Here is a 25,941-nt window from a genome sequence, read left to right on the forward strand (position 1 = left end):
ATTTGTGCATATAGATAAAGTGTGATTCATTTACTAACTGATTATTTCTGATTATGGGTATCTATTTTCCAGATAGGGAGATTGATATAATGCAAGTTGAAGCAAATATTATCAATCCATCTACTTGAATTAGTTTATCATAATATCTAAATTATGTACACTCAATATTAATTAAATGAAATACCTTGCAGACAAAACAAACAATAGAAATACAAAGTTTATAATATTAATTTAATACAGAAAAAGAAGAATGAAAAGTCTTTTACATTTTGTTTGTGGTCCTTCATAAAAAAAAAAAAAAAAACTAGAGAAAAAAATAGAGAAGAAAATGTTTCAAGACATGAAATTGCAATGTAGTTAGTTTAGTGGCATGGTGTGCAGTGAGTGGTGGACAAGGATTGTGTAGCTAGAGGAAGATGTGATTTACAGCTTAGAGTGCAAAGCTCAATGAAGACTCTGGGCAAGTGAGTTATTTGTATGTTATTTGTATTTGTATGTGATGTGTGTGGGTGTACGAAGTGTATGTTATGCTGGCTGACTATATGCATTCAAGTGGTGTGTGTGTGTATTTACATGTGATGGTGGTTGTTGTAGTTGTGGTAGTAGTGAAATGTATATCTAATTTTTTCTTCGTTTTGTTTCTGTGCCATTTCCTTGGATTTTTTTCTCACTTTTACACAGAACTTAGACCCTCTTACCCTGATTAGTTTATTCAGATAACACTGAATCTATGGTTATTAAAATGTTAATTACATAATATATCATTAGTTATGCTACTAAGTCAAAAATTTAAAAGACAACTAAACAATAGAAAGACTAGTTGGTAGTTTAAACAGAAACTTGTTAAGACTGCACTTTTTGCATTGAAAGTTTTAAGCATATGTATCTATTAAAGAAATACTATTAAACAAATTTCTGTAAAACAAATTTGAAAGGAAGTTTAAATGCATTTTCAAAATATATATAATGATTGTAATACATGCCAGAAAAACAAAATTTTGTTATACTTAGTGTTGATGTTTAATTTGATTAATTTACATGAAAGAGGATGTTGCAGAAACAATTAGGTAGTATCAATTTCCATTTCATTTTAATATCCAATCTTTATTGTTTGAACTTTCAGAATTGCTAAAGATATAGCAAATAGACAATTTATAAAAGATATTTTTTAGTAATTTTTCATTCATAATCATCATGTAAGTTAATAATGATCTTCCCATTTGGGACTTAATTATAAGCTTTCCATGTGGGTTGTAAACACTGCTTATAGACCATTTTTCTGGTCAAATTATAGTTAAAAATATCTATTATTATTATTATTATTATTATTATTATTATTATTATTATTATTATAACAATACTGTTATTGTTGATGATTATAAAAGCCATTTGTATCTTTGTATTTATTAAATTATATACATATTAAAGCTGAATTATTCTCTGGTAATATATTTTCATAATGTATCAACAATGATACATCATCAGATGTGTTAATATCATTAGCTATATATATATATATATGCATATATATACATATATATATTTATTACTTGTCAGCTACATTTATGTTGTCACTTTGCTGCAGTCACAAAACTTATTTATTATTAAACTTTTTACTTTTATGCAACATTTTTTAAAAAAATTTCATTCTTTAAGCTTATATCATTTTTTATTTTAATTAATAAATTTTCATTAAATATATTTCAACATACTTGGTAACTTTTAGAATTTTCCATTCTTAGCTTCTAGTAATTAAGAATTAACTGATATCTTGCTCCAAAAATACCGTATGTACTATGTAAAAATATTCTCCTATATGAAATTATTAGGATATTAATATCAATAATTTTGGTTTCAATGTCATTGTTCTTAGACATTCATTACTACATAAATGCCTTGCTCAGTACTTTCCAATTGAATGTAATATTCAGTCTTGTAGCATTTAATTTTGTCAAACTATATCTTAAGAAATCTTGTAATCTATATTAAACCTAGACTTGTTTTATAATTGTTGTTTTTTGGGGTTTTTTGTTGCAACAAACACAGTTTATGTTAGGTTAATGTGATAGATAGAAAACTTAAACCTTGTGAATTAAGGTTTGTCTTTTTCACTACCTGATGGTGCACAGAATTTTTTTTTATAAATGCTGAAAATTTTAAGATGAGGCTCTTAGTTCCTAAATTTTTCTTTTATATTCAACTATATAAATTATTTACATTCATATATGTATTTCTATTGTACATTTAATTTCTGCCTTTTTTTTTATTCTTTGTTGCTGAATTTAGAAAAGGGCTGTGAGTAATATAATCCAAGTACTGATTAACATTTTTTTTAAAGTCTGAAATGCAACTGTATCAGATATGATAACATACACTATTCATTCAATGGTTATCAGTTGAATACAAATTTTAAAAACCATCTACAATATTTAATTTCACAAATATATTTGGTACATGTTGTGTAATTCAGAAGCTTTGCTTTAATTCTAAATTATTGTTAACTTACTGATTTTTATGCTTTCGATAATAAATTAGGAATATGGTAATGCACTTACCCACTTAATATACTAACACTGTGACTGCAGCAAAATTCAAGTGTAGCTTAGTATATTCATTTTCATGAGTAGAGAGAAAGACAGCATCAGGTATATTTCAAAATGTTTTTCTTTCCCCTTTGAAGAAACGTACCAAAGCCTGTGAATTTGAAGTCACGGATATTAAAGCTGCACGTAAAAAAAATCGCAAGACCAGAAGTCATGCACCTAATAGTCAGGTAGACCCTTTTTGTAGCAAGGACTTCATAAGCTCCAAACTAAGGCAACTAACATTTAATGCTGCAGTCATGGTTGAGGCTGCTTGCAGGCCCTTGCTCAAACTGTGTTTAGCTACTGTAGGATCTTACCTAGGAAAGCTTAAATCTAATCTAATTTTACAATGCAGGACTCATTTTGAAAATATTTTGTTAACAACTAAAGATGGCATTTTGTTGGAATTTTTTTTAAACTATTTGTTCAGATATATTATTTATAATAACTGTAAATTATCTAATCTAATACAAAAAAGATGTTGTTTTCTGATATTTAGACAGATAGAATAATTTGATATAGAAATATTTTCCAACATGAGTCTTAGCAATTAATATACTACTGAAGGTGTTAACTCCCCTCTTTAGAATCATAAGTCATATTTCCCTTTAAAAAAAAAATTATGGCACATCATATAGACTTTAACTTTCAGTAACTTCTGTGCAATCAATTTTTTGTGTTTTAGACTATGTTCTTTTATTTCTAGATTTATCAGTTTAAAGACTATCAGTATGTATATACTAATTTTGAAATTATCATATTATTGTTTTTCTATGCTGACAGGTGTTGGACAGATTTTCAATATATGTCACAACTTGTGATTTGTTTTCTTTCAAACAAATACTTAATCTTAGATGAGAAATTATGCAAATTTAAAAAGAAATCTTGTTTTTTTAAATGAATTTCAAATAAATTTTCCCCATATTTGAAGTGCACTTTGTATTACATATTTTATTACACCTTCAGAAGTGTAAAAAACTTTACATTTACTTATAATAATATTTTATACTTTTGGGCTACTTCATATAAAAGGTTTATTTTTATATTACTTTTTCAAATCAGTTGTACATACAGGTAAATTTAAGATCTTTTTGATATGTTGTATGAAGTTATTTTTCTACCCATGCAGATTGAATGGAATTCAGCATTAAATGATCAAGGTAAGAAAGTTGTTAATATTTGTATGTTAGTGTTATGATCTCATCTTTTATTTCTCAGGGTGAAATGGGTTTATCTGGTCTTCCTGGATACAAAGGCGAAAAAGGGAATCGAGGCAAGCGTGGACGCAAAGTAATTAAATTATTGATGATGCATGTATATTAGTTCAATATATTTTCTCTCATAGGAATCACTTTGGCATGTTCTAACTGATGTTGTTTCTATTGTTGCCTGGTATAATAGTACCCAATTTGTTCTAGTGACATGTGATCTCTTTCCCCTAAATAATTCCTATGACATGCAAATTGATATCCAAATAGCTGTTTCATACAAGTAATCATATAAATTACATGTGCAGGCACAAGTGCACACGCACACATACACACATGCAGATATATATATATATATATATATATATATATATATATATATATATATATATATATATATATATATACACATATATATATGCACACACACATACATGTATATATGCATTCACATATATGTATTTATATATGTAGATATACACACATATATGTATGTATGTATATAAATTACATGTGCAGGCACAAGTGCACACGCACACATACACACATGCATATATATATATATATATATATATATACACATACATATACACACATAATATGCATGCATACATGCATATTAATATTCATTGTACTTTGTTTAAATTTAATTTCCTTGGATGAAAAAATGATTTCACATAATGAAATAATGAAAAAATACTAACAATTACTTTATTTTAATATCTACTCTTATATTATCACCATAAACTTTTCAGCACGATTTTCATTTTTTTGTGTATATTATCATTAATATATAAATATATTATGAGTGCATAATCTTCCTTCTTAGAAAATAATAAAATAATTAACACTTAATAGAGAATTCCTTCTTTTACAAAAGTTTGAAAAATGGAAGTAAAATTCTCAGTTTTTAAATTAACTAATATAAATATATATATATATATAGTAACAACAGTATTTTTATAACATTCAAGTTAGTTACAGGTAGAATAGCCAATAGTAAAATTCTGTTTCTATAATTCATTAACATATCAAATTTTGCAAAATCATCTAATCTGTCTAAAGGTTCAGAAAAGCAAGGTAGTTTTATATAATGCTGTAAAATTTAAAGGTGTGTAAAATAAGATTATGTAACTTTTTGGCTTCTCTCAGTGGCATTATTAAAATGTCCACTTCCATCATAAGAAGGAAAATTAGAATATTCTTATAAATATTTATTAAATATGATAGCAGACAAAATAGAGACCGTACAAGAGTTGTAGAACAATCTATTCGCTATATATAAGTGTGTTGATTTGGAAAATTTAATTAATTTATATGAATTGCTATGAGTTTTACAGTTAGAATGACTGTTCAATGCGGTCCACTAAACAAAAAATTAATGTACAAATATTTTCAGTTAGGTAGTTGAAGGCAAACAGAATAATATGTCTTGATTATGGGCAAACTATTTTTAAGTCTAAATTTTAACTTTACTGTTAGCAGTCCACCTACTTAAACAGTTAAAAATATTCTTGTAATCATATATAGAATATTATAAAATTTGATTACTATGATTACTATTAACTGTCACCATTTTAGAATGTTAATGTTACATTATCTGTACAATTAAAAATATAGTTGATTAATTTTGGCAAACAAAAAATAAAATGATCATACTGGAATATTTCAATTTGCTTTTTCAATCTTCAAAACCATTCAAAATGTTTATAATAAAAACGTAGTTAAGCTTCATTATGACTAAAAATATTTGAAGAGTAGAATAACTTAGAATATATTGTATTGTATTTCTAGTATGCTTATGATACAATTGGCTTATTTTCCTCTTTCTCTTTCCATCAATAGTCCATTGCATGCAAAATATGCTACATACAATACTAAATGTTATCAGGTTTAATCTTTCTTAGTTTACTTCTAGTGATACCTTACATATTCAGTTTGATTACAGAATGTATCTTCACTTCATAATGCATGCCTATTCCAGCATAATTCTGCTAATGCTTCTGTTAACAATCAATCTCTTAACTGATTTTGCCATCAGCCTTTCTTTGCAAGTTATTTAACTTTGTCCCAACATGGATACTTAGTTTATCACATCATATCTCCTACATCTATTCCTCCATGCTTTGCTGCTATACATTGTTACACTTTTTTACACAGTGTGCATTGTACAAGGTTTGGCTTCTGGTATCTCGTTTCTTGAGCCTATTTACTTTTTATGGCTCATTTATTAAAAATAATGTTGCTTCACTAATTATCAAAATAATAAATTCTCACTGAACCTTTCAATTAAGCAGATATACTAGTTCAAGTGTCTCCTTGACAGTTTGTACATCATTGTTTTTCTTAAAACACTACTTGTGATCTTCTGGAGATCTTCATTTTCTTGGTTCTCATTAGTGGTAGTCTTTCTTTATCTCATTAGAGCTTCTTGAGCAGTCACTTGTAATGAGTCTTTAAAGTCTCTTTCCTCAATCACATGCATATCTATCTCTATTTCTTGTCAAAAGTGTTTCTCATAAATACATAATCACTCATACAAATGTTAAATTCATTTACTTCACAGAACTCTAGTATCTTATGCCCTATTCTTCCCTCATGTTGTATCTGCAAGCTCCATGTTCTCAACCCTGATCACTTTTTTTAAAATATTATCACCTATCATTCAAATTACCCACACTAGTCTGTCATAAACCTGAGATTCTGCTTCATTCTTTTTTCATTAAATTTAATATATTTTCATTATCTGTTCTTTTTTCTGCAAATGTACATCACACCTTTAGTTCCTGGATTATTTTGTACTCAAAAGAACCTATATCATTGTCAGGGATATTTCAGTCTGATGCAATATACTGCCTTGCATGTTCAACACCTTCAAGTTACCTATCTTCTAACAGCTAATTCTACCTTGCTATTCTGAGATAAATTAGTTTATTATTAGTAAGGATGTTCATAGGCTAAGTACTACCAGTTGAATATTCTTAGAATTGCTTCCAGAATTGCACTCCCCTAAATCTGTTTTATTTTTCATTAAATACAATTAACTAGAACAAATAGTCAATTTGAATTAAAATAAAATTTATTGATAATTTCATCGTTTAACGTCCGCTTTCCATGCTAGCATGGGTTGGACGATTTGACTGAGGACTGGTGAAACCGGATGGCAACACCAGGCTCCAGTCTGATTTGGCAGAGTTTCTACAGCTGGATGCCCTTCCTAACGCCAACCACTCAGAGAGTGTAGTGGGTGCTTTTACGTGTCACCCGCACGAAAACGGCCACGCTCGAAATGGTGTCTTTTATGTGCCACCCGCACAAGCCAGTCCAGGGGCACTGGCAACGATCTCGCTCGAAAATCCTACAGGAGCCAGTCAGGCGGTACTGGCAACGGCCACGCTCAAAATGGTGCATCTCATGTGCCACCCGCACAAGAACCAGTCCAGGGGCACTGGCAACGATCTTACTTGGCTTGCCGGGTCTTCTCACGCACAGCCCATTTCCAAAGGTCTCGGTCCGTAGTTATATTTCTAATACAATAACAAAGTTCAGTTCTTAATTCCACAGAAACTTTTTTGACTTCAATTTTTTTGAACTTGAAACAAAGTTTAAAAAAACTATGAAAGTCAAATTTATTTGCAACTTCAGCCTTTTTTTATTATTTCTAATTTAAAATTACCCATTTGTAAGTAAAAACTAACAAAATATTCCACTACTAATAATGTGTTTGAGCTTAATTCTAAACATGGGGATATACATCTTTCAAAACTGCTTAAGAAAAAACACATTAAGGTACCTAAAACCATTATTTCTAGTTTTACAAATTTTTTTTTTTTTCTAAATATTTCTCAATATTGGCTTTCATTGTCTCACATAACAAATCTTTACTTCAGCAAATGAGTTTTCAGTCTTCCTTAAGCACTTTCTCTGCTTGCTAACATCATTCTTTTCTCTTTATAAGCATAGATTTTAACAATTATTGAAGCTCGCTGTTTATTTTTTCTGTTATACTCTCAACCTAAATAGATTTGACATTACCCTTTTCTCTGATCTGTTTTTGATTCTCAAATATTTTTGCTTTCAAAAACTCGATTTGCAAAAATTTTTTTCTAGTACAATTAGAATACTTATATAATACTCTTCATTTCATTTTGTATAGGATGCAATCATATACAAAAAAAACATAAAGATGCTGATGAATACAGTTTCTTTTCTTTCACTTTTAAATATTATATTATTTAAGGTATCTAATTTGTTTTTAAAAGGTGAAAATTTGTGTGTACACACAGCCACTACCAACAGCAGCATCATGAATCCAATTCCTTGCTATTGTTTTAGTATTTGCTCTTCCTTGCTGGAATAAGTTAGACAGGTCCACTATAGGGTATGTTTATGTACACCTGAGTTCTGCATCATCTAATCTGTTAAGATTAATACCATTAGATCTGATCTGATTACTGGCTTTCACCTCAGTGAGGTTTTTTCTAAATCTACAAGCTATGTCAAGCTACATTATATAACCATACAGTTGTAGGTTTTCACTCTTACAAACATTAAGCAGTGCTTTTAATGTCCAGTTTCTGTGTCAACTTGATTGATCCCTTTCACATAACAGTTATTATTTAATGGAATATACTCAATAAATTCATTTCCACTTTGTCATTTCTCTTATTCTATTGCCTAACTTTGCCCACTATGAAGTATTGTGCTTCTGACAGTGTCTCATTTGGTTTACTTTTGTCAAAAGGATTTCGTTGTCACCAATAGTGATACTCATGAAACTTGTCCTCTATGCTAAGTAATATTTCCACCTCCGGCATAAATAATGTTTCCATTTAGACATCTGTAAAAATCCTCTGTGTCTAGTACATCAAATGATCTGATTTCCATCAATTAAGAATCTCAATAGACCTTGTATGTTGTTTGCACCAATTATGCAATACTAAGTTCTTTCTTCTGCTTTTGCTCTAGTTATGCAATGCTAAGTTCTTATCTTCTGTTTTTTTTCTCTAGGGCCTATCTAGCAAAGATTACCTTATGGTAATCTTTGCTGTTTACCATAAGGGCTTTTAACTCAAATTCATTCTTTGACATTTAGAGCATTTTTATAGTTCTTAGATTAATTCTGTCATCATGACAGCATTGTAGATATGCAAGAACTCCAGCAAATACAGCCTTTTTTATGATGGCCTCAAAAATAAAATAATGAAGAAGGATCTGTAAACAAAACCTTGACAAGTAGCTACTTATACATTAAATTTCTCATTTAGCTCTATGTCTATCTTGACATTATTTTTCCCCTTTGTTATACATGGTTTGAACATCCTTCATAAGTCATGCAGTCACACTTACTTTTACTGACTAGACTATGAAAATATACGCTCTTCAAAGTCATCAAATACAAGATGTAGTTTTTGTTCTTTACCATAAACTGTTAGTCTTGTTGATTCCTCATACAGACAAAGCCTGCATCCTATTTGGTTGAATGCTATCATGTACAAAATTCATAATTTGATTATTTAAACTTAATAATTTTTTTTTCTTGTACTTTGTCTTTAGCCTTGTAATAGTTAACAATACCCTAATCCCAGCCATTGAGAATAACTTTCTGAAAAAAACTTACTGACCAAGTGAATGACACTAACTAGATTAACAATTCATTGTTACTAGGAGCAAGTACCCCAATATCACTTTCTGTTTCAGTACTAATAACAAACATTCTAGTTTTTCATCTTGTTATGCTTTTTCACATTGATGTTATACGCTTTCCTCAAGACTGTTCCTCTGTTTTATATATTATCTGACTTACCTATATCTCTAAGCCTTTATGAGCATTTGCTTGTGCATTAAGAAGCAGGTTCTTGTTTCAGCTTCCATTATATTTTTGTTAAAGTTAATATTTTTCCTCTACTTTCAACTCTTTTCATCTGAAGTTAATTAAAAAATATATTCCTCTCTTGAATTAAACTTTTCCAACTATTTGTTTCTCTTCTTGTATAGGACAAAGCTGATCTGGTTGTTAGTACATCTACCTAGTATATAACTATTTGACAGGCTAACATTCTGAACCTTGTGATGCAGATTATATATTGATCTATATTATCCAGCAGCCTTCTTTTTTTTTTTAATGACTATAAAATCTGCTCATTAATCTACTTTCCTTGATATGGCCATTAAAATTAATCATTTATCTTTGAAACAACTCTATATGTTAACATAAGATTTATCTTCACAATCTTTATTCATATCTGCATATGATATTCAGTAAAAATCTTGTTTCGGTATCACTTATGCATATGTGACACAGCTATTGACATGTTTAATAACTTATAAAGTTAACTTATTTACTCCTTTACTTTAAACTATTAAAATCTGAATTAACTTTTGCAATTTGTTTACATATCAAAAACCATTATAAGACTATCAGCTATGAAGTTAATTATTGTAAAATCAGGGCAAAATAGTAGTTCTTTAGCATGCGAAAAGTTTTTTTAAAGAAAATTAGCTTTAAAATAAATTAAATACTATTAATCTTACAAATCCTTATTATACATTTATAATTAGAATATAAAAGTTGCCTATTAGAAATAATTTGTCTTTTTTATTTTAAATTTATTTAATTCTTTATACAATAAGTTACTATATTACTTTAGAATATTTTTTTTCCTAATTATAAGTTACTTTTCATTATATACATCATTTTCAAGCACTCCATGTTGTTTTGTAGGTTTCTGTAAATAATATTTCTTTAATGATGTCAATATTATATTAGATAACAAGACAGCTTCTAATTAATTTCAAGGTTTTATTTTATTATACATTATGTATTCATTCTACATTTTTATGAAATGATCTTGGAATTTTTTATGCAATCAACTAAATGTACAGGGGCGTCGAGGAGAAAAAGGTTATCCTGGGCCACCAGGTGAAATGGGTATAACTGGTGCTATTGGGAAAACTGGTGCAAAGGGTTCATTGGGACTTCCTGGACCTCAGGTATGAATATGATTTTAATTTTTTAAATTGACTTTTTATGTTATTTTTTTACACAGTTCATCATTTTTTTTTATATCTTAAAATAATAGTTGTTCATAATCCGGAGAATATTATTTTTTAATATAGCAATAAGCAAAAGTAAAATTGAAATGAAAAAGATTTTATGAATATACTAATTTCTTACACTTATCTTAATAAATATCTTTTTACAGTGTGAATGGTTATAATTTAATAAATTAATGAATGCCTTTAGGTTGTTTGAGAAAAATGATAACACTTCATTTGTTATTTAATAAATTTAGAACTTCCTTAGTTTGATGTGATACGATTTTTGAAGAGATGACTCCATATATTTTAGAGGCTTTAGAAATATAATTCATAATATATGAGAAAATTAATTATACAAACTTACTCTGTTATTACATTTTTCTTAGTTTTACTATTGTCATTTAATGAATATATAATGATTTATATTTAAATGATATTTAAAATTATTTATATTTAATAATAACATTTATGAATTTATTTGAAATTCATCACTAAATAGCAATGTGAAACAATTTTCAGGATTTATTTAAATTTTTACTCATTGTATATGATGGCATATATTCCCTACTAATATTCTTTATATTAGTAGGGAATATTAAATGAATTGTTAGTGTTTTTAAGCATTTGATATTTACTTAAGTATGTAACTGCAGTATGGTAGAAAAAAAACTTGGACAAAATATGCAACAAGGACATCAGGAAAAATCTTATCAATAATAATACTGCTGAAAATATACAAAACAAGAAGTAACAGAAAATATTTTACATCTCTGTAACAAGATACAAACAGAGATGAAAATATGAGTATATCAGGAAACCAGACACGGAGAACAGTCATTTACAATGAAAAATTCCATATTTTACACCAGAGAAAGCATTTTCTATGCAATGGCTGTTTTCATATTTATTCATAAACCCTGCTTTTCATAAGCCTTTAACACCAGTATCCCATTTCTACAAAGGCCTGAGTTTCTTGTTCTTCTAATCTTCTAGCCTCATTAGATACCATTTTGGTAGAAACACATTTCTCTGTATACTCGATTATCATCTGATTTTTTTAACTTCTCATGTTCTAGCTGATGTCAGGCTGGACAACCTTTAGTACTTTTATAGAATTTACTCAGTTACATTCATTCAGACTAAGTCTCCAGTTTGAGCATATCTTCCATCCACCAGTATGTAGACTATGGGCAGTCTTCCATCCTTATTAAAAGATAAGAAGACAAATAGACATAACACACGTTATACAAAAGCAGAAATAGATACTGTTTACTTTTAAGGTTTGGATATTGAGCCAAGATATTCATCTCAGGATATCCACCTTCAATTTTCATAATATTTTTTTTTTATTAAAGTACCCAAAACAATAATGATGATGATGACTAGATAATATTACAATATTATAGAGTTCAGTTTAGTAGATGTACCAATAGTCTATGGCATCTAGGTAAACATTAGTTTGTCAGATATTTCAATGTTGCATATAAAATCCAAAATTTGAGAAATTTCAGACTGAGAAAAAGTGGGTAATATATGCCATCAAATATGGTAACTGATTTTTATCTTCTTGTGCCTTAGAAAAATATTTTACATTCCTTATTTTGAATCTTAATAATATGTATAGTTCTTATAGTAACATCAACATTTACCTCCATATTAATTTGTAAAACATCAAACACAACAAGTAATTATTCTTCATAATATTTACCTTTCATGTTTTACAATATAAAAAATGAATAGCCTAAAATAATTTTAAGTGCACATAACTCTACAAAGTCATAGTGTAATGGAACAAGTGGGGCTAGGGTAAAGGATGGTATAAATTTTATAACTTAATTTTTCTTGCACTGATTTGAGCCATTTATTTTTTATATTTATATACCATTTCTATTACCACTATCATCATCATCAACATCATAACATCTGTTTCTCCATGCCAATGTGTCATGCAGCATTGCAGCAATCTATTGTCCTTCATTATACTTTTACTATGCATCGAGTTGATGCCTAAGGACCGAGATGATTAGCTATTTACTGCGCTTGAGTAAACCCATTTGTCATAGTGAAAATAAGGTTCTAAAAGCATTATGTTTACATCTGTACACTCTTACCCCTGCATCCAATCTGTCCCCATCAAGTCTCTCATTTCTTAACACCTATCCCTCCCTCCCTCACTCTTCTAACTACAGCAATGTTCAGTAATTATAGAAGAGCAAAATCTGCACATATTTCATCTTCCCGTGTACTATCAATCACCTCCCATCTCACTAGAACCACTTTATTTTCTACTGATCACTCTTTCTGTGCCACCAGTTACTTCAGCTTCCCTTCTGAAATACATTGTTGGACTGCCATACCTTAACACCCCCCTCATATCTCCTATCATTCTCAACACTTCATACCTGCTGTTCATGCACACAACCCACTGTTTCCCTATATTCACTATAGCCCACCCCATATACTTCTCACATCCCTCTATATCTCTCCTGATCAGCCACTGTAGGATGCACTGTGATCCACCTTTTTCTCCTGCATGATGTCCCAGTCATCATCGACAATGATAGACAAGCATTACATTACCCCTCCCCCCTCTCTCACACACACATTCATACTATCTCCCTATTTTCTTATCTATCTACAGGTTTCTTATACTGCTGCTCTCTGCCTTTGTACTGCCACACACCACCTCCTCCTTCCTGAATCCTCATTATTTTCACCTCCCCCATACCTATCCTGATATTTACTATCAACCACACTGCCAGACTTGTTCATTATTCACAACATTCATCCCCATATCTAACCATCTGTCACTTTTATGAACTCATTCACTCACACTTTGTCATCTTCTGTTTTCCCATCTTCTATACCCATCTTCTTGTACCTGGAGGATATAATTTGACACCTTTTTACCATCATCTTTGTCTTCTTTCCAGCTACTCCTACCCACCTTTATAAAATGCAAGGTAGCCATGTATCTCATCTATAACAAGATACCTGTGCTCATATATCTATCATACCTGAGCTTTTCAAAAGCTGGCTTAAAACTACCTCCCTTTCTACTACAACCTCACCTAGTTGGGGCTCTTTTCCTTTATATCTTGTGAGTTACTTGGCAACCTCACTTGTGTTGGAATCATGAAAAAGCATCCACTACACTCTATGAAGTGGTTAGTGTCAGAAAGAGCATCCAAGTATAGAAACCATGGCAAAGCAAACATTGGAGCTCAATGCAATCCTCTAACTCATTGGATCCTGTCAAACCATCCAACCCATACCAGCATGGAAGACAGATGCTAAAATGTTGTTGTTGATGACGATGACGAAGGTGATGAGGATATTTTCTTTCAAAGTTGAGAATTTAATTTGTGGAGGATATTTTGTCATCTAAAATATCCTCATCACATATGTAGAGAAACTCAGAGTAGTGACAGAAGTGAATCATCACTTCTGAATAATTAAATAAACTGTAGTACATGCTGTTGATACTCTTCCATCCATTTGTTTTTGTGCGTGTGTGTGTGCATGTGTGCGTGTGTACGTGCATGCATGTATAAATCATCTATATTATTAAATCACATTAACATTTTTTTACATTGTCTTCCACAGGGCCAGCCTGGTCCCCCAGGCATCCATGGTATAGATGGTTTGGATGGAAAGCCTGGAGAAGCTGGACCACCTGTGAGTGCTTTTCTTTGGGATATGCTATTGTAATTTTGAGGTAAACAATAGTATGATTTGCAATTCTGTGTTTTCTCATAAGAAAAAAATTCCCACTGTGAGAATATGAGTTTTGTAATTGATAGCATTTTAGTGGGAATTGCACTTTTCTTGAGCCTGAGAAATTGAATACTGAAATTATATCGATAGTATAGAATTTATCTGACCATTTGTTTATTCAGTAGATTTAGAGATGTTGTGGACTGATTCTATGTTCTGATGAGTACAATAAACATAGTAAAGACATTGTAAATTCTTTCATAATTCTATCAATACAGGCCATATTTTACATTTACAAATATATATGTATTAAAATTTAACAAGCACACCACTTGGTTTTACAAGTGGCATCTAATAATAGAAACATGGCCAGAGCCCTAATGATTCAAATACATTATATAAAATTGCTTAAATTTTCAACTATGCAATTGTAAGATAATAAATAAGAATAGAAAGTAATGATGAATATATAAATTTTCACTTTATAAGAGTCATTCTTATCAAACAATCTATTATTGTGTACAACTTTCAATACAGCATAAAATAAACAAAATCAAATGCATCCAGTTTCATACTAAAACCATTTTTGTTCATTGCAAAGTTAAACATAGAAAAGATACAGAAACACTATGACTTGAAGGTACTGTCTGATTGAAAATTTGAGTAATAATCAATCTTAGAACTTACCTGCAATATCTAATCTCTTTGAATAAAATTTGTCTCTCATCTTCATATTGCCTTTATAATTCTCTCTTCTGAAAGGCAACTTTTTTTTTTATCACTTATATCTGTTAACGTAAAATCATTGTCCTTTTTCTGAAAAGTAGTCAAATATGAAAGCAAGTTCCGTTGATTTTTTCTTCATTTCAAGCAGTTATATAAGTTTCCAATATGTATTCCTTTTCTGAAATTAGTTTGTGGTACAAAAACAATTCCTTGTTTTAATTTTTCCATTTGTCATTAATCTAGAAATAATATATGAGACATCTCTATATCATCATCATCATCATTACCATCATTATCATATTTTTTCCAACATTGTAGTGATTGTCTCTATCATGAACAAGTCCTCTCGACTCTATACACTCATACTTTCCTATCACCATTGAATTTATAGCATAGACTCAGTACCATTCCACTAGAACTAGAGAGGTTGTTCATCGAAGAACTAAAGAGTTTTCTCTATATTACATAATTCTTATATTGAGTTTCTACTTTCCTTGACATGACTCTCCATTGTGTTGGGAGGAGGTTTCTCTAACTAGAGGCTCACAGTGGAAATCTAGCACCATTGAGAACAATAGTTATCTATGTCATGTGGAGGGAGGACCAGTTATAGATACTACCAGGATTAAATAGTGACACTACTTTCCAAGAATCCTATAGAAGCCCTGAATAAAAGTTGACTGAGGTTTTTAGTCAAGGTTCCCGCTCCTAAACAAATTGTCTTTGCTTTAGCTTGTTGAGTCCAGTTCCCTGTGCAATTATGGCAGAACTCTTTTATATATATATATATATATATATATATATATATATATATATAGTGCTGGGTTTGTTCAATCAACTTGTACATAAGAAATCACAACTCTCCATGCTGAAAGAGGAAATTAAGCTACTATAGGAGATGTTGGTCAAAGATGGCTGGAAAAAAGGTTTGCCTCAGCTTTGTAGGTAGAGTGGGGGGTAGAAACTTTGGCTAATAACTGTTCTCCTCAGATTTTGTTGGTTAGTAAATGGGTTGGGTATGAGCACTTGTCAGCCTGTGTAGAAGAATTTATAATAGTAATTTCAAAATATATATTTAAAATTAAATTTGACTTGTGTAGAATTATTTGAATTAGCTCAATTAAGAATGGATTAATTGTGAGAGGTACTAATACAAAGAAAACAGCTTTCCATCTATATGTTATGATCAAAACAGTAGTAAAAGCTCACAAATTCTATTGAACCTGTCAGTTATTCTGATTCAGCCAGTATGAAGTAAACCTAAAGAACTTCTTGAGAAGGTTTTTCAAACAAGTGATAAATTACAAAATTTTAATTTTAGATTAGTAGCTAGAAGTTTTTTTATGAATATGTGTATGTGTGTGGCCATAGCATCTCTGGATGTTTAAGAAGGTTATACTTTGCTCTCACACAATTCCAGGTTCAATTCCTCTATATGGCATCTTGGACAAGTGTCTTTTTCCATAGCCTCAGGTCAGCACTAGCTTGTGAGTGAAATTGGAACAATGAAAGTTGCGTGAAAGTCTTTGGGATTGTTAATATAATTCAAAGATCCAACTTTGTGTGATGTTGATTCTACCTGAGGATTGCAGTAAGAGTCCACGTGTCTGTTGAATGTTCAGTCATATGTTAATTCACTTAGCAAGTAATTTGATTGACCAGACAACTGAGTACTTATCATCGTAACCAACCCAACTGAGTTACCTCTATATATACATATGTAGTATATGTACATATGTGGTCGTGTGTGATATATATATATATATATATATATATGTGTGTGTATATATATATATATATATGTATGTATATATATATATGTATGTATATATATATATGTATATATGTATATATATGTATGTATATATATATATATATATATATATATATATATGTATATATATATATATGTATATATGTATGTATATATATATATATATATATATATATGTATGCATACATATATATGTATGTGTATGTGTACATGTATATATATATGTATATGTACGTACGTATATGTATATATATATATGTATGTATATCATATGCATGTATAAGTATATATGTGTGTGTGTATGTGTATATGTATATATATGTATGTACATGTATGTAGGTGTATGTGTATGTATGTATGTATATGTGTATGTATATATGTATATGTGTATACAAGGTCTGATCAATAAGTATCCGGACTATTGCCGTTGTAAAGAAGCTAAAGCACATAGTAAAGCCACTTGGCAAAGATTGACCTTGAACTTTGCTATGCATGTACACTAAGTTCTGACATTCTGGCTCACTTCTGCTGTTTACAGCAGTGCTTGGAAGGAAAGTGTGTAGTGTGTGATCATTGCTTTGACCATGACAGAGAAAGTTATCAAGGTGATACCTGCTCGAAAGCCTACTCAAAGTTGCAGAAAGTGTATGAGCTGCACACAAGTGTATGAGTGGTTCAGGCATTTCAAAGATGGCCGCAAAAATGTCGATACTCACAAATGTTATGGGAGACCCACAACCAGCAGAACTAAGAAAAACATTGCAGATGTGCGCACAGCTGTGAGGGGAAATCATTGAATCACCATCTGTGAGTTATAAGAGGATGTGCAGATTAGTTACGGTTCAGTTCAGTCCATTATCACCAAAGATTTGGGTATGAGACACGTGTCTGCCAAGTTTGTGTCAAAACTACTTTCAGCTGACCAAAAAGACACTCACGTTTCAGTTGCACAAGATCTCCTTGATTGTGTCAAGAATGATGAAAACTTTTTTAAAACTTTGCATAGGCTTCTAATGATGTCATTTGCTTGCTATCTACTGTAAAAGCAAATCTAGGTTAATCATCATCACATCTCTACTTTTATAACAATAATCTCTTGCTAAATGTATCCCCTGGTATTACTATAAAATTCATATACATCCAGTGGATTGATTATTCTCCACACATTTACACAATTAATTACATTGACCATGTTACATCAGAATTTAGTAAAGATGAACTTGGCAATTGAATTATTGATTGAATTTGCAGTAAGTACTACTGGTGCTGCCCCTTCAATATTCTTTTAATTTCTATTAAAGGAAATGTTGCCCTATATTATCCTATTAATTAATTCTATATAGGAATATATTATATTTAACTTTGCTTTATGATGTACAGAAATATCATGAGTGAGTCATAGTTGTTTCCTTCTCAATAATTTTCTGACAATTTCCACAATTATAGGAAAGTTAATAGTTAATCCAATCTATATACACAACAACTAATACTTAAACATCTCAGAAACAAAAATGCTAGTTGCTTTTGAATACCTTTCAGCTAATTTAATGAGCTAGCAGCTTTACTTTTTAAGTTACCATTTAAGAGACTTTGTTATTACTTCGGTTTAACTGTCATAACAGCCTTTGAGCAAGAGTGTTCTGTTGACAGTTTTCTATCATTCACTCAAGATTTCACCTATACCTTCTGCACTCGTTATTGAATGAACAGCATATGAGATATACTTTTTCTTATTTTTTTAGTAACAATTTGAGGAAAAATGAACTGTTACCTAAGTCAATGTTGAAGATATAATAACTCTTACCAGATTTCCAGATATACAATATTTACCATTCTAATTTGAGTTATCTACTCATCAGAATTCATCTTACAACTGAATGTAATCCAGCAAAAGAGCAAACTAATATTCATGGTAACCAACTAAATTCAAACAGAGAGCTTTTTATGGAAATTTTCCTGTTTTAATTACCCCAGTAACATATTACAAGTACTTATTCTCTTGCAGAATGACAAACAATCTTGACATATTTTGATTTGAAAATTTTGTGGAATTGGTATAAATTATCAATTCCCTGTTATTATGAATTATCTATTCTAGTATTCTGTTCTTCTTTGTTAATATATTTTATTTAGCAACCAGCATATATTAAAGAATTCATTTTTAATAATTATTTTATTTTTAAAGTTTTTAATCTTGTTTCCACAGATAGAAAAAAGGAAAAGCACTATAAAAATAGCAATAACTCTTATAGTAATAGGTTCATGATTAAATAAAATAGACAATTCAAGATAATAATATCTTAGTTAAGTAAAATGTCCAAGATTTTTTTTTTCAAATTGCTTGTTTCATGTGCCCACAACCACTATGGCAGTTTCTGTAAATATTCATACAAACAGGTGGTAACATATATGTAAATATATTACTAATAAGAATACCATAAGGAATGAATATCACTTCCAATTCTTAGCTAAATGATTTATATCAAGAAAGTATCCAGTTTAAACCCTTAGTCAAACATTAAAATTACAAATCCATTAAATTCATATTAATAAGAAAATAAAATGTTTAAAAATTTGCCATTAGTTGTAAACTTTTAACTCATCTAACATAAACATGCTGCAGGACTCCTTATCTTCTGAACTTCATGGCACTTGAAGTCAGCTGACTATCTCTGGTAGTTACTATGCTTCACTCCTATGCCACCTGAGATAGCTAAGCTGAAAACTGAAATCTCTGTCTTAGATATGTCCATTTATATCCCTCAAAACCAAAGCCACAACTCCAAATCTTGCAGGTGATTCACACATAGCCGTAGTACTGGAAAAGAGCATGGCTTATAGCATCTTAAGTGAGTGTGCTATAAGGGGTTTATATCTCCTTATGGCACACTCACTTCCAGTGCATGAATGACTATTTTATTTACCACTGCAACTCCTGTGAGACTTCTATCCAAAAAGTAAATGTACTTTTGTGCATCATATAATCTGCAAGTTCTCGCACTTTTCAAACTACAGCCAGACCAACTGCTCCCTTACTAAGATCTCTACTAACTTAGCAGAATCCTTCTATTCAACATTTCCCAACCAAGATGGCTCTATAAGCAGTACTGCTATGTAGACAGTTTCCACTAACTCCACAATGCATTCCTTCTTCATTCCACAGATCTCACCATCATAAATGCACTTTTCAAACCAACATGGCCACTGATTCCAAAAATTCTTCTTTTGTTATTCTTCATTAGAGAATTAATTGTCCCACTATTCTTGTTGAATTCAAATGCAAATGAGATCTACAGTGGCACACTGCTCCACTTCTGGAGCAGTGCTGTTGCCCAAATATAGACGTATACATTCAGAAGAAAGCCAACCTTAATGACCTGTATGGAATTACTCACTGATACACTCAACCACTAACCTACAAGCACACCGTTTCCTCAAATTAATGTTTCTGTTGCTACTGCAATGGCCTCTTCTTTGAGCTGACTGGTTGTGAATCACATCCATTCAGCTTACACATCTCTTTGAAGTTTTCTCCCCACTTTTGCTTTTCTTTAAGTTATTGACTAACTTAACAACTGTTCAAGATGAACATCAACCATATTAATGTCAGTAGTCTGAGATTGTCAGCAATGATCATGAGTGCTTCCTTCTTCCTGAAGAAGCAATTAAAAAGCTTTTCACTGTTTCTCTCTCTTCAGACATAATCCACTACAAAGAAGAGCACCTCTCTGACCCTGCCAACTGTTGCCTTGTGTGTCTCATTTCTAACATCTCAAAAAATAATTGAAGCAGTCATTTCCCCAACATCTCTCTCTCTCTCTCTCTCTCTCTCTCTCTCTCTCTCTCTCTCTCTCTCTCTCTCTCTCTCTCTCTCTCTCTCTCTCTCTCTTTCTCTCTCTCTCTCTCTCTCTCTCTCTCTCTCCCTCTCTCTCCTTCTCACTCTCTATAACCACTAACTAGTACACTTTCTTTAGAGCCCGTCTACCCTTGAGAAGTTTGCCAAAAGCAATGTCATTGCATATGACCACAGCAAATCTCAAAACTAACTGCAGACTTAAGGATTTCATTTGTGTCATCTTATGGACTGGATACTTCCTGTCATTTCATACCATTCCTGCATGTACTCACTGAGATCTTAGTGACACACAGTTTATCAACTCTGGTGTACCCTAAAATTTGACTGTGACCTCGACAACCTTCCTTTTGTACATTAACCAGTTTGCTATCAGCCCTAAAAATCACTAACTTCTGTGTAGATGATATCACTTTGCATTACTCCTTAACTTTCAATACACTGGTATCACACACTCACACAACTGGCTTCTTTCAGTTTCTATCTGCTAAACCCACACACAAGGCTTTTTCAGTCCAGGACTCTAGTAGACATACTCAAAGTGCCATGTAGTGGGACTGAACCTAAAACCATGTGACTGGGAAGCATGCTTCATAACCACATAGCCATGTTTTAGGAAATACTCATACTCTACATCTAAATTACTACAAAGCTTAAGAAATATCCGCAAAGGAGTACTGCTGCTCTATACACAAATATTTTGCACCACATCTAAAAGCTCATCCCCTACTGATAAGCAAATACTCACTAACACTCTACAACTTCTGGCTCATAGACATGTGGCCTCCTCTCTCTACTTATCCTATTGCTACCAAGAAACATCTGCTCTTCTGAGTTACCTAAATTTATATCACCTCTACACAGACCTATAAAATAGTTTTCAGATCTACTTTCCTATCTGAAAAAAGTTTGGTGATCTAAATACAATATTTTAAAAATCATTATTTTCAAAGTCTCCAAAGCATGCATTTCCTTTCTGCATAGAGTTAAGAAAATATTCTTAAAAATTCAAATTTACAAAGTAAATTTACAAAGTTCAGTACATTTGTATAAATATGTAATAATGGTGGGAAATTATTTTTGATAAGTGAAAAAACCTTTCCAAATTTTTTTTTTTTTTAATATTGGTGTCTTACTTGAAAAGAAAAAAAAACAAAGTTTCATCATGATTTTATTTTCAACAGATTATAAAATATCCTGAAATAATAATAATTTGCCAATTGATCCCTATAATGATATACATCTGTCATGATCATTTATAGACAAAATTCCTTTTATTATTTTTTGTCTTTTATTTCCACTTATCTGGCTTTATAAGAGTGCAATCAATACCAAAATGTCATCTTATTCGAAAACGATTTTTTTTGTAGTGTGAATTTTTTATATACCATACTATAGTACTGTTTTAAGGAAAATTCTGCAAACTATGCCTAAAATCACATTGGCATTTAAATTGATTTAAAGTCATTCAAATTAATTTAAGATAAGCAATGCACTATTTTAAGTTTTCAATTTTTTTATGGACAGATATTTAGATATAAAATGGGTAATACAAAACCACTGCTTTGGCTTTAAGAATTTCAAAAATTTAAACATGCATGCATCCAAAAAATTAGACATGCATGCTCCCATTTCCTTTCCTTTCCAATACCACCCTCCTCACTGGAGTCACCCAAATAGCCAGCACTTCTGCTATACTCATTTACTATTTAATATGCTCCTTTTGTAATTCCCTATATACTAAACATTTGTCTTGATAATGATTCTTTTACTGCATGCTATTTCTGTTCTACAAATCACTCCACCAAATATCTCTACATGTTCGGTATAACTCTGTGCAGAAGTTCCCTAAACTCTCCTCGACAATGTGAACATGAACTTATTTTCAGTTTTCAAGTTTTCTTAGACACCATACACATATACACATTACTTTATCATATAGCCAATCCCTAAAATCCATCCCTACCTCACTCTATCCACCCTTCTTTCTATTTTTTTTTTCTTTTCTCTACTTTTACCAATTAACAGCCACCTCTCCTACCATTCTGTTATTGAACATTGATATGTTCGCGTTTTTTTCTTGAGATGTCTACTATATAAGGACTTTAACCCACATGGATATATGCAGTATTGCACCTAAAGAATTACACTCATGGATATATGCAGGATTGCACCTAAGGGCTCATGCTTTGGTTTCTATGTATTTGGAAAGTTGAACTATGAACTTTTATGCCTCTTTTTTCTTCTTTCTTTCCATCTCCATATTCTCTTACTCCTTTCCTCTATGTTATCATCTTATTGATATATACCATTCTCATTTTCCATATTTTTTCCCCAATTTATCTCTGATGATGGAATATCCCATACTCAAGGATATCCCAGAAACAGCTGTAAGATTTTGAATTTCTTCCTGTAATAATATCGTATATGACTTGAGATGTTTGCCTTGCCTTAATGTTTGATGCCCTGTTTAACAATTATATATCCGCTGCATCGGAAATCTGCAATGGCTTCATAACTACTGTCTCAGCTGTAACCTTGGAGCCCCAGTGGTCCGTTACAGCACTTACCTAGTGTAGCTAATCGTTTAGATCCCTTGTGAACTAAGCCCTCATACAAATGACATATAGTGATAGAAAATGAGATAACACATTTTCTGTCACTATATGTAATTTTTTAATTACTGATATGACATAATATGTCACATGTGTTTGTATATTGTTATTATTGTCCTTTTAGTAATCTAAAATAAACAAATTGACACAATACAGTGTCTGCAAGTTGATGAATACTACCTATTCCCCTCCATTTTCTTATTGCTATATAAATTAATGGTAAAATATCTTTTTACCCTCACCCATTTATTGCACATTGTAATGCAAGGAAAAAAACACTAGTGTAATAATAATTGGGTATTCTTCCAGCAGTATATTGGATAGATGTTATCCCTTAGTGGGTTGGATTCACAACCCCTAACTATCTTGGATATATATATATATATATATATATATATATATATATAATATATGTATGTATAATATATGTATCCCAGTAATTATATGTATGTACATATATATATATATATATATATATATATATATATATATATATACACACATGTATATTATGTGGATGATATTTTCAATCAAGACGGTATAACTGTATCTGATTCTTCAAGTGCGTCAACTCTGTGTATGTACATTTATTTACTAGATTGCTGACATTTAGCAATAGTTTCTTCCATTGTGTTAACGTGCCGTTTTCTATCATTAATAAAACTGTTGATGTCTTTGACAATATAGGTATGCTAGCAAATGTATATTATACATACTTTTGGTGTATAGAATACTACCAGATTTTGACATTAAGTTTTTGAATGAAAATTATTTCTTATACACTAAAAAATGCAGTGTGTGCACATGTACACACACACACACACACACACAATATATATATATACATACATCCATATATACATACATACGTACGTACATGCATGCATATATATATATATATATCATCATCATCATCATTTAACATCCGTTTTAACAATGCTGACATGGGTTGGATGGTTCGACTGGTGTCTGGGAAGCCAGGAGGCTGTACCAGGTTCCAATCTGATCTGCCAGTGTTTCTACAGCTGGTTGCCCTTCCTAACGTCAACCACTCTGAGAGTGTAGTGGGTGCTTTTTATGTGCCACCAACACAGGGAGCTAGACAGGCAGTGCTGGCATCAGCCACAGCTACAATTTCCATTTGATTGTGGTTTGATTTGATTTTGATGTTAATGATGATGTACTTGACTCAATAGGTCTCTTCAAGCATGGCATGATGCCCTACGATCCAAAGGTACTTTTTGAATGGGCTGGTTATGCAACACTGGTGTAGGCTACAGTTGTGATCTCACTTTATTTTCTAAGTCTTCTCAGTCACAACATATCTCCAGAGGTCTCGGTCTTTTGTCATTGCCTCACCACTTCATCCCATGTCTTCCTGGGTCTCCCTCCACCACGGGTTCTTTCCACTGTTTGGGAGTAGCACTTCTTCACACAGCTCTCCTCATCCATCCATGGTACATGACCATACCAGTGCAAACATCTCTCTTGCACACCACATCTGATGCCTCTTATGTCCAACATTTCTCTCAGGGTGCTTACACTTTGTCGTGTGTGCACACTGACATTATACATCCAGCAGATCATGCTAGCTTCATTTCTTTCAAGCCTACACATTTCTTCAGCAGTCACGGCCCATGTTTCACTGCCATGAAGCATGACAGTTCGCACATATGCATCGTACAATCTACCTTTCACTCTGAACAAGAGGCCCTTTGTCACCAGTAGGGGTAGAAGCTGTCTGAACTAAGCCCAGGCTATTCTGATTTTAGCAGTAACACTCTCTGAGCATCCACCCCACTACAGACTTGGTTGCCTAGGTAGCAAAAGCTATCAACTACTTCTAGTTTCCCCCCACTGGCATGTGATGGGACCTGTTTTCTGAGCATCTGTGGTGTTTACTGCCCCTGTGCATCTGCTGCACACGAAAGCTATCTTTCCGTTTAATCTTCCTTTGATGTTGCTGCACCTCTTATGCATCCATAGCTTACATTGGATATATCTTATGAAGTTTCTACCTACACCTTTTCTACAGATCAAGCAGGGCCACCTACCTGAAGGGTTGTGTGATGTGTTCGCCTTCCTACTTACTAGGACTTTGGTCTTTGCAACATTGACTCTAAGGCCCTTCGATTCTAAACCTTGCTTCCACACCTGAAATTTCTTCTCTAGTTCTGGTAGTGATTCTGATATGAGGGCCAGGTCATCAGCATAGAGGAGCTTCAAGGGGCAACCTGTCTTGAATTTCTCTGTTATTGCCTGGAGGATTATGATATATATATTAAATACACAAAGCATATACATTAGTAAGTTTATTCAATAATATTTATTACACTAGAGCTGCTTTTACTTCATATATATGTAACATTTATGACTGGATACAGGCTTTATTTCATATACACATGAATTTTGAGTTCATCCA

General features: G+C 31.5%; 1 protein-coding gene across 43 annotated transcripts in view; it reads left to right on the plus strand.

Annotated features, from left to right (window-relative positions):
- Nucleotides 1-25,941, plus strand: part of LOC106873237 (uncharacterized) — a 229,508-nt gene that overhangs the window by 153,734 nt on the left and 49,833 nt on the right. For all 43 annotated transcript variants that reach the window (XM_089345158.1, XM_089345199.1, XM_052977064.2 and 40 more), the window contains 3 exons: nucleotides 3,804-3,875; nucleotides 10,679-10,786; nucleotides 14,441-14,512. In XM_089345158.1, coding sequence (XP_089201284.1) covers nucleotides 3,804-3,875; nucleotides 10,679-10,786; nucleotides 14,441-14,512 — 252 coding nt within the window. The remainder of the gene's footprint in view (nucleotides 1-3,803; nucleotides 3,876-10,678; nucleotides 10,787-14,440; nucleotides 14,513-25,941) is intronic.

This window comes from Octopus bimaculoides, chromosome 2, assembly GCF_046866305.1.
Source record: "Octopus bimaculoides isolate indiv1 chromosome 2, ASM4686630v1, whole genome shotgun sequence".
Taxonomy (NCBI): domain Eukaryota; kingdom Metazoa; phylum Mollusca; class Cephalopoda; order Octopoda; family Octopodidae; genus Octopus; species Octopus bimaculoides.